We start from the raw sequence: 10,448 nt of genomic DNA on the forward strand, positions 1-10,448 counted from the left end.
GAGGGAGAGAGAGCTGTGTCAGTGCCAGGTGAACAAGAGGCCGATGCAAAGCACTCGACTGCTGGCTATAGACTGTTTGCCAGGCATTGTTTGGAAGGAAAAGGCTAAAGAGATCTGAAAGTCACAGAACTCTAGTGGCAGTCGCTGTGTTGGCAACATTGGGGTTAAGTGAAACATGATCATCACTGCTGAGAGAGAGTGGGAAGTCAGGCACAGAAACTAAGGCTTTTTATTTCCTCATATCTGAATCCTGAACCCAACAAAAACTGTTTCATTATCAAATATCCAGTTACAGCCCTAAATGCAACAAATAGCACATTGTTTCACATAATAATCACAGTATGAATACTCTGATTACCACCTTAATCCATCTCAGTTATTTAGATTAAGGTAAACCATATTTGATATCAGAGTATTGCCATACAAGCATTGTTTAAATGCTCAATGTTTTTGCATGTAAATGTGTAGTATGGACCCTGTCCTTTGATCTCAGTGTGGGGAAAGTTTGGATACTTTGGCTCATTTTTTTTAAATTTTAGCTTACTTTTTTTTTGGGGGGGGGGGGGCAGCTTTACTGTTGTTGATAGTCCAGTGTGTAGTCACAAACTGTCTTTGATGCATTTTTAGGCCTGTAAAGGGGAGGGAGGCCAGTCTGCCAGCAATCATGCAGATCCGCAGGCCAGTCCTGCTAAGAAGAAACGCACTGCCAGCCCAGCCAAGGTACAGCCAGGGATGCTACTGTGTGTGATGGTGGAGAGTTAAAAATATGGTGCATGGTACATATTTGTGTCTCTTTTACAGGGTGCTGCAGACTCGTGGGGAAACACCACCAATCAACAGCAAATCAAGCTTCAGGTAGGAACATGCATTTCTTAATTTGGTAATTATTACTATTTTTCACAGAGGCTTCACATTTTAGTGGTTTACATTTGCATAATATGCAAAAGATCCAAGGTTGGAGCCCAATAGGGGATGCAAGACAGACAAAACAAAACAAAAAAAATTGCCAAATCAAACTTTATTACTGTTACACATGATTCTGATTTAGAAGAAAATGTAAAGTCTGATCTGACATCTGACTTTTATTAGCTAAAATGAGACATACTCAAAGAGGTCGCTTTGGGGGTTTATATGCATTTCACAGAACCACTTATATCAGCTCGTGATATTGTATGTTTAACATTTTTATCCTGTCTTGTCATTTTTCTTTATATCCTCCATGCTTCCCATCTGTATCACATTCATAAAGTTGATCATGGATTGTACTTGGACATCAGTTTCATTTATAAATTCCAATTACTCATTTATTTATTTATTTACATGGAACTCAAGTGTAAACCTAGAAACTCTTTAAAGATTGTAACACTTTTATATGAAAATAACTGAAGCAGTCATTTAAAATTTTAACATATATGTTTTTTATTTTACTTTTTAGGTTAGTTGTCATTAAGGATAACAATCTCAGAATCCCCATATAGTATGGGTAAAAATGACAAAAATACCATTAGGTTGTGTTTCTCTGCAGCTACTTTAATTGCCAAAACTCAATGACAAATTTATATTGGCATAATGTAATCAGCTGGACTTTTGAGTCCATTGTCTTGAACTACAGCTGCAGATGTAGTGTTAATTCTGCTATGCGTCATTGCTAAGGGCGTTGCTACCTGTTGTCCGAGGTGGTGGGATTGAAGATTGTACAATGAGACAAGGTCGAATGGTGTCAGAGACTGCCACCACAAAAACACAGAAAGGGATAGGGCTAGCTTGTCATCATGACTGAAGTTTAGAAATAAGAAAAGGAAAATTGATGACAAAATAGATGAAAATAATACACAAAAAATGCTAAAGTTAATAAACCAAATATATTTGGGTGTTAATTAAAACATGTGTGTCTTGCTCAAGTAATAGATATGTGTGGGGAATGCTACCTGTGCATTTGGTAGTAAGCTTTAATAAGTGATCTTCTAATTTTAATGCAACACTGTTGTGAAATGTACAGCACCTGGAACACTTGCGGACCAACCGAGCAAACCTCAACCCCCACCAGTTGCAGATGCTGGAGCAGCTGGAGAAGCAGTTCTCGCTCATGCAGCATCATCAGCAGGTACACACATGCTACCTTGGTTATTAGTGACGTGAGTTTCTACTGGCTAATGTGTAGGAGGTTTATATTTTACATACAGTTATGATGGACATGAATGTCAAGGCATTGTTGGGCTTTCAGTGATTTCTCAACCTCTTAGTTTGGTCTTCATGAATAAGTTTTGGCATAATTCTGGTTGGAGTGGCCACACACTTGTACCACGTACTTATAACACTGGTTTATCTAATTACATTTAAAATTTGACTACAAGAGAAGTGATTGGCTTGTGTAAATCTACCATCTTCTTTGTGAGGTCTGCTTTGAGTCCCACTGTATGAGTGAGCGCTGTGAAACAAATCCTTTTCATGATACTACCTGCTGTAGCCCTTCATGGTCACCAAAGGGAAGTGCACAGGCCTTGGCAGTTGAGACACTTTTAGATTTTGATGAGCATCATTTTGATGAGCACACTCATTTGAGAAAGAAGGTGTCTTTTTTTTCTTATATGTGAATGATGTGAAAGAAAATGAGTAGCTTACAGCAGCAATTGACAGCTCAACATAACCTAAGCCTTCGTGTTCACATTAAGTGTGTGTGTAAACTCCTGATCAGAACAGTTTGTGTTAAGTGTGACTCTTTTCTCATTCTCTGCCCTGTATCAGATTCGGCAGCAGGCAGCAGCAGGTGGCCAACCGAGGCCCAGCCTTCCCAACGGCGAATTGGCTGGGCCCTCTCCCCACCACGCAGGCTTCTCTCGCACCTCCCCTCTCAATCACACAGCCACCCGGCCCCCGTGTGTCACTCAGCCCACAGCCAATGGATCCTGTTCCACAAGTCCTTCAGCGGGGCTGCCTGGACACCCGGACAAAAATCACAACCTGGGACTGGGAGGTGGCGGCGCAAGCAACGGAAACGTGCCTTACCCGCAGCAGAACTCTCTACCTCACAACTGCAAAGCCGCCAGTCAACCCAGCACCAGCAGCACTACCAGTAGTCCCAGTCAAGCAGACGAGACATGGAGGAGCCAACAACGCAACACTACCACTCAGGTACACTGTTGACTGCTTTGAAATGGCTTTGTTTTGCACAACAGCAATTCACATTCACTGGCCACTTTAATGAGTACATACTAGCACCAGGTTTGACCTCCTTGTGCTGTTAGAACTGCCTTAGTTCTTAATGGCATAGATTTAGCAAGATGCAAGAAATATTCATCAGACATTCTGGTCCATGTTGGTTGTAACATCAACAGGTCACCTTTACCACATCTACACACCTAAATACTTTGAGTTGCTGCCATGTGAATGACTGATTAGATTGGTGAACTTGTAGACCGTTTGCACATGTCACTTTCTGCATTATTTTGTTTCTGCATGTTTTTCATGTGAATTATTTTGGCTCATTGAATGCACCATTTATTAATCAGTATGTCTCACTCTCTCTCTAGGGGCTTCAAAAAGGTCCAGGTTCACATTCGGCAGGTCCTAATGGAGAACCCCCTTTTTCTTCTTCCTCCTCCCCTCAGACCTCGTTCACATCATCTGGCATTCTGAATCAGGTTGGACATTCCTCTGGGCCCTGCACTGCCTCTTCCTCTGCCTCGTCTTTATCCCCCACTTCCCCTCAGACAACCCCCAACCACTTGTCCTCACCTCCCCACTCCGCTACTACCTCAGGGGTCCACACCAAAGACACCACGCCTTCAGGGGGCAACACCGGCAGCAGTGCTGCAGCTGCCGCTTTGCCATCAGGTCAGGAGGCTGCCATCAGGCATTCCGGAGGGACGTCGCATAGTCCCAGCACCACCCCTGCGCAGGGATTGACTAATCACATCCAGCCACGGGTGACTGACGGCTCTGCCAGCGCGTCTCTGCCCAGCTCTCCTGCCCCCAGCGTGCTCAGTTCAGACAATCCTCTCTCAGCCTTGATAAAGGGAAAAGCTAATACTACCAGTAACGACAATAACAATAACTACAGCAACCACGGAGGGTCTTCCTCAGAGAAAATGAACAATGTCCATCCAGGTCTCAATGGCGCCACCAAGCCAGTTTCAGAGCACTCAGTGGCATCCTCGCCACTTTCTGCCACTGCGATGCCCTCTCCATGTTCAGCAGACCCTCACACCATTAACAGCCTCCCCTGCCTTAACAGCCCGTCCAGTACAAACAGTCAGGGGCCCACGCTCAATGGAAAGGGGCTGGAGGACTCCCAGAGCCCAATGAAGGTGGAGCCTTGTGGGGGGCCTCATAGACATTCTGGCCCTGCTGGCCTGGCTCCCTGGTCCTCAGTTTCCATCTACCCCAGCTCCAGTGAAATGCTCAAAGCATGCAGGTACGAAGTCAGTAAAGCTAAGACCACATATAGAATTCACTGAGTTAATATAGTGCATGCCCAAATTAATATTCATTTTACTCCGCTTTGGATTTAAGTGTAATTCTGAGTTTTTCAAACTTTTCAGCCTGCCATAAATTAGTCACAGAAGTTTATATAAGTACAAATTATTGTGTAAATCTAAAACTGAAACACCGCGAGAGCTAAAGACACCTGCAATGCCCTCTCCAGCTCACTGCTAACACCTGCCCATTATCTGTTAGGGTTGGGGTAACCGACACAAACCGTGTCGGTTAATGCAGCAGACACATTCATATGTATGAAACCATGTTGTGAAAGTGAGGAATGCCTTGATTCTTTGTTACATTTAAAAATGCCCTGATATTTTGACCCCGTACTATACACCATTTAGCTCCCTCCCAGCATCATTCACACTCTGCACTCATGTCAGACAGAGATCTGAAGTGTACATGTGCTTAAATGTTTGTGTGAACCACATAGATTTGTAACTGTCACAGTGCTAGAAACTTGTTTCTTCTCGCTCTTTCCTTCTTTAGAGAAATGTGGAGGACATTTTTGCCTTTAATCTTCAAGTCATGCAGAGTTAGGCCATCGCTCATGTTGGTCCCTCTCCTTATCGTGTTTTTGGGGGTTTTGTTTTATTTAAGAGCAGAATGACAAGCAGCTAATTTAGAAAAATCATCCATGTTTGCCTTCCAGTTAGATAAGTTGCAGGGTTTCCAGCACAAAAGTCATTAGACCCAAAAGCTAATGCTAACTGGTGGCACAGAGAGAGGGATGCGCTGTCAGACTTGTAATAAAGAGATGTACATGCAGTGATGTGAAGTGTCAATGAACCTCTAGTGAAATTACCGTAAACCAAAAGTTGTTTTTCTTTTTTTCTTTTTTTCTTACTGATTTATTGATTTGTGTCTGTCACAAAGCAGGGCAGTTAGAAATAGTGGTTCCAGATACAGAAGCAACATCAAAGCACGAATGAAAGGTGTATGAGCAGTTGATGGTAACACTATATTAGTATATGTTAGGGGTCTCAAACTTGTGGCCCAGGGCCCACTTGCAGCCCACATCACCCCTACTTGCGGGGGATTTGGCCCAAGAAGTTACTTTTTTTTTTTGTTAGGGAGGATTTATTTGTTGTTGAGTGCAATGTTAAAGTAAGTTCTTTAAAAAGCAAAAAATCATTTAACATGAAGGCAATATGAGCAGAGAGCACAAACTTGTTGAGGGATTGGCTGTATTAGTTCAGTGAGCTGCATTCTCAATCATCCAGGAAAGTAAATCTCCAAAAAGTTGATTCTGTTCATCTGGACGAAACGTTTCGTCACTCATCCAAGTGACTTCTTCAGTTTTCTTCTTGAGTAGAAGTTACTTGGATGAGTGATGAGTGACGAAACATTTCTCCCACAAAACGCTACGTCCAGATGAACAGAATCAATTTTTTGGAGATTTTCTTTCCTGGATGATTGAGAAGGCATCAAGACATTATAAAGGGAAGGAGAGCGAAGGGCGAGTTCACAAAATGAGGCACACTAAGCACTGATGTTTCAGATTTCTACCTAAGCCGATACACAGCGTGATGATCTCGTGTTCTTTACCTGCAGGAATCTGGGGAAGAACGGCCTGTCGACCAGCAGCATCCTCCTGGACAGGTGTCCCCCACCACGGCCCCCTCGTGCGCCATCTCCTCCGCTGCCAAAGGACAAACTCAATCCCCCAACACCCAGTATTTATGTGAGTACAGCTGTGCCATATAAGGAGAAGTATTCATCATGTTGTTGATTCTCAGTATCTTAGCTACAGCTAACAAGCACAAACACTCTAAGCTCCTTTTTAATGCACTGATACTCTCAGTAAGCCTGGAGTCAGTTCACGTTTTCCTGTCTGACATACAGCTAGAAAACAAGAGGGATGCCTTCTTCCCCCCCCTTCATCAGTTCTGCACCAATCCCACCAACCCGGTCACTGTCATCAGAGGACTGGCTGGAGCACTCAAACTAGGTAAGAGGATGGGATGGCACAGTTTTGTAAATTAGGTGTTTTCCGTGTTGAGGGTTGCAAGTGCGGCTGGTGTGGCTGACTCGATGTTTCTTTCCCAGTCTCACATGGCTCTGTGGGTGTGTCTCTGAAATCACAGGATGGAGCATGTTGTGTGGATAACTTTGTATGACATGTATGACAACAGCACCACCTGCAAGCTGAAAATGTTACTGCACACATTTCCTGTGGAGAAAACTAGTTGGATTTGCACCAAAAAAATAATATAAAAAAAATCACTACCATCAGCTCTTTCCCCCCCCAACTATTATGTAACAGATTGTCCTCAGGTTATTAATAAAGAAAATAAAACAAAAACCAGTTCATGTAACATACGTGTTCCACTCTGTTCCCCTTAAGTCACAAGTTCATATCGATGGTTCGCTAAAATCTATTTTAACACTTGTTTAAAATGATGTAAGATGCATGAAAGCTGTTCTAAACTCTTCCTTGCTTCCTCATCCTCAGACTTGGGCCTGTTCTCCACTAAGACACTGGTGGAGGCTAACCCAGACCATTTAGTGGAGGTGCGGACTCAGCTGGCTCAGCCCACCGATGAGAACTGGGATCCCAGCGGCAACAGGAAGATGTGGCGCTGTGAGAGCAGCCGCTCACACACCACCATCATCAAATACGCCCAGTACCAGGCATCGTCCTTCCAGGAGTCTCTGCGGGTCAGATTTTAATTGAAGTTCTTATTTTGGCTTTCAAGTAAAAAGATAATCAGGATCAAATGCTTGGTTTTGTTTGTTAATTTTCACTACAAAACTCTGACCTTGTATTATGTTACAAATCAGCCACCTCCCATGTTACATTGAAAATATTTTCACCGTGTTGCTGAGTATGTTACCAGCCTATAAAAATCTTTTCTTTAACAGGAAGAAAATGAGAAGAAAAAGGAGGTGGAAGCGGAGGCGGGTTCCTCAGACGGGTGAACTTTCTCTGTCTTTCTGTGTAGATTTGAAAGCTTTGCGAGCTCTTGTTTCTGTTATTAATGACCTTTTACGCTCTTGCTCTTAGTGTGAAGCGAAGGAAGGGTCTGTTCAAACACATCAAGTTTGGCACCAACATCGAACTCTCAGATGACAAGAAGTAAGTGACTCATTCATTTTAGTCGATGAAACGTGTAGAGCGATTTGCAGTTGAAGAAAGATGAAGCACTAGTTCCTTTTCTTCGTTTCATTGACCTCTGCCCTTTCAGGTGGAAGCAGCAGCTGCAGGAGCTGACTAAGTTGCCTGCCTTCGCCAGAGTGGTGTCAGCTGGTAACCTGCTCAGTCACGTAGGTCACACAATCCTGGGCATGAATACTGTGCAGCTCTATATGAAGGTGCCAGGGAGCAGGACACCAGGTATAGATCAACGCAGTGACCACAAGTGTGTGTGCAGTCTTTTGTCTCACTCTGTCTCACTCTGAGTAATCGTGCTTTTTCATAGGTCACCAAGAAAACAACAATTTCTGCTCCGTCAATATTAATATTGGTCCTGGGGACTGCGAGTGGTTTGCTGTGCCTGAGCCATACTGGGGCGTCATCAATGAATTCTGTGAAAAGTACGTGGACAGAAAAGATCGTTTGAAGTCTGTTAGGTGAAGCTCAAAGTGGTTCATTGTATCTGATGATATATTTCTTTATTTTACAGGAACAACATTAACTACCTGATGGGCTCCTGGTGGCCCAACCTGGAGGACTTGTATGAGACCAATGTGCCTGTTTACCGCTTCATCCAGCGTCCCGGGGACTTGGTGTGGCTTAATACAGGCACAGTTCATTGGGTTCAGGCCATCGGCTGGTGCAACAACATCGCGTGGAATGTCGGATCCCTTACAGGTTAGGAAAGGAAAGCTCCTTCTCCATCGGGGCCAGCTGTATGACTGAATCATGCACAGATGAACATAAATATGTGCTTTTTTCTTCAGCCCATCAGTACAAGCTGGCGGTGGAGCGCTACGAGTGGAACAAACTGCAGAGCGTCAAATCCATCGTTCCCATGATCCACCTCTCATGGAACATGGCCAGGAACATTAAAGTCTCAGACCACAAGCTTTATGAGATGATCAAGTAAATGCCTGTAGATTCATCATCTCATTCTTGGTTTTGTGTGCATGTTACCTTGATCTTACCTCAGGTGTGTTTCTGTTTCTTAGGTATTGTTTGTTGCGCACTCTGAAGCAGTGTCAGATGCAGAGGGAGCTGCTGCTGGCTGCCGGGAAGGAACTGGTGTGGCATGGGAGGACCCAGAACGAGCCGGCACACTACTGCAGCATCTGTGAAGTAAGCGCAGCCCTGCTCATTTGTATTTTCTTTCCTGCTGCAGGCATGCCATTCGATCGTCACTTTTCCTACTTTGGTAACGCTTGTGCACCTGCTATTTTGCACCTAGGTGGAAGTGTTTGACCTGCTGTTTGTAACCAGCGAGAGCAACAGCAGGAAAACATACGTGGTGCACTGCCAGGACTGTGCCCGTAGGGGGAGCACTAACCTGGACAACTTTGTGGTGCTGGAGCAGTACAAGATAGAGGACCTCATGCAGATTTATGACCAGTTCACACTTGTAAGTATCGGGCACAAATCCACCAGGGCGGGCCACAGAGAACCATGAAATGCTTCAGTGTGTGCTTCTTTGTCCCCACAGGCGAGTCCCCTGCCTTCCTCCTCTTGATGGTGATATTCTCTCGTTCTGAGGACTTTTAGTACCACAAATCAGAAACTCTCCGGAAACCTTGTTTTTTCTTTTCTCTCTCTCTCTCTCTTTTTTTTTTCTTTTTTTTTTTAAGTTTGTTTCTTCTGATATTCAGGAAGTAAGCCGGCAGTCACCCAACTGCACCCTGTAGCTAATCCCATAAGGCAGCTGCCTGAAAGCTGTGTGTCTATGCAACCTGCCCAGAGTGGTGTGCCACCCCAACCCCCCCACCCACCCACCCAAACAAGTGGACTAGAGGGGGTGAACGGTAGCTCCACCTGTCATCACGACCAGACTGTTCTACTGCTGGCTCAGCTGGACTTCACCCCAAAAACCACACAAAATCACAAAAGGAGGAGAAAAGTCAAATTTTGTACATATTAAGTTTAAACTGGCAACATCATCACGCAAAGACTACTGACTCGATAGTTTTCCTGTTCCCCGCCATTTTTGTCTTCTGTTTGTGAGTTCACAAGAGCTTTGTTCCCTCCTTCCCCTCGATGACACAAGTACATTAGCATAGCGGGTCTTTTGTATGTTAGACACCTCCTCGGTCAGGAACATGAGTTAAAAACTGTTTTGTAATGCGAAACGTTGAGTGACAGATTCTTTGAGACATTTCCCTTCGTTTGTTTGTTTTGGATTTTTTGTAATCACTTAAGTTTTTTTGAGTATGCTGCAAGTATGATGAGACTTTGGTTCCTTTGGGTTGAGGGAGAGGAAATGAGTTGTAGGCCATGTCACAAAGAAAAAGGGTTGCACATAGTTGAAAGAGTGAACTTAAATTTGTGATGTTTTCTTTTTGTATTTGGTTGTAAATTACACTATTTATAAATGCCTATTTATTGCCTGAAAAATATTTGTTGATGGAATGCTGTACTTTTTTTTCCCAGAGTACCTGCCATTAAATTTGAAGGAGCCTTGTGATTTTTTTTTAAAGCAGGGCCCCTCATAACGTTTTCTATATGAATAAAACTGCTTAGTAAGCATTGTACAGAGACCTTACATTGAAATGGGTTTATTGTTTGAAGGATGTTTTATGCGTCAATAAACAAAACCGGTCTTTATTTACATCTGCAGCTGTGTTGTGTCTGTGCAAACAGTGCTGTCTGCTTGTTGGGTGGAAAGTGAAAATATTCCATACATGCCAGAATTATCAGTATCATCATCCAGCAATATAAAATTAAATGCAGTTAAATGTTTAAAGTTTATGTAACACAAGACGAGTGCAGAGCCTGCAATACAAAGGATGTAGATAAGATACAAAAATGTATTATTTTTTAAAAAATTTAAAGACCG

The 10,448-nt window shown here is 43.5% G+C and overlaps 1 protein-coding gene across 3 annotated transcripts in view; it reads left to right on the forward strand.

The window, feature by feature from the left end:
* Positions 1 to 10,220, forward strand: part of kdm6a (lysine (K)-specific demethylase 6A) — a 49,902-nt gene extending 39,682 nt beyond the window's left edge. For 2 of the 3 annotated variants that reach the window (XM_086267008.1, XM_086267009.1), the window contains 17 exons: positions 628 to 720; positions 802 to 855; positions 2,000 to 2,104; positions 2,746 to 3,132; positions 3,531 to 4,414; positions 6,037 to 6,166; positions 6,328 to 6,433; positions 6,938 to 7,143; positions 7,348 to 7,400; positions 7,490 to 7,561; positions 7,671 to 7,819; positions 7,905 to 8,019; positions 8,109 to 8,296; positions 8,386 to 8,527; positions 8,614 to 8,740; positions 8,850 to 9,020; positions 9,102 to 10,220. In XM_086267008.1, coding sequence (XP_086123134.1) covers positions 628 to 720; positions 802 to 855; positions 2,000 to 2,104; positions 2,746 to 3,132; positions 3,531 to 4,414; positions 6,037 to 6,166; positions 6,328 to 6,433; positions 6,938 to 7,143; positions 7,348 to 7,400; positions 7,490 to 7,561; positions 7,671 to 7,819; positions 7,905 to 8,019; positions 8,109 to 8,296; positions 8,386 to 8,527; positions 8,614 to 8,740; positions 8,850 to 9,020; positions 9,102 to 9,128 — 3,009 coding nt within the window. In that variant the 3' untranslated portion in view covers positions 9,129 to 10,220. Of the gene's footprint in view, positions 1 to 627; positions 721 to 801; positions 856 to 1,999; positions 2,105 to 2,745; positions 3,133 to 3,530; positions 4,415 to 6,036; positions 6,167 to 6,327; positions 6,434 to 6,937; positions 7,144 to 7,347; positions 7,401 to 7,489; positions 7,562 to 7,670; positions 7,820 to 7,904; positions 8,020 to 8,108; positions 8,297 to 8,385; positions 8,528 to 8,613; positions 8,741 to 8,849; positions 9,069 to 9,101 lie in introns of those variants that run through there. The other variant, XM_086267007.1, reaches the window with a different exon arrangement.
* Positions 10,221 to 10,448: the final 228 nt, after the last annotated feature.

Source organism: Aulonocara sp. 'chitande type north' Nkhata Bay, linkage group LG16, assembly GCF_057382095.1.
Source record: "Aulonocara sp. 'chitande type north' Nkhata Bay isolate Kocher_YH1m ecotype deep benthic linkage group LG16, A_spYH_male_GT1.1, whole genome shotgun sequence".
Classification (NCBI taxonomy): domain Eukaryota; kingdom Metazoa; phylum Chordata; class Actinopteri; order Cichliformes; family Cichlidae; genus Aulonocara; species Aulonocara sp. 'chitande type north' Nkhata Bay.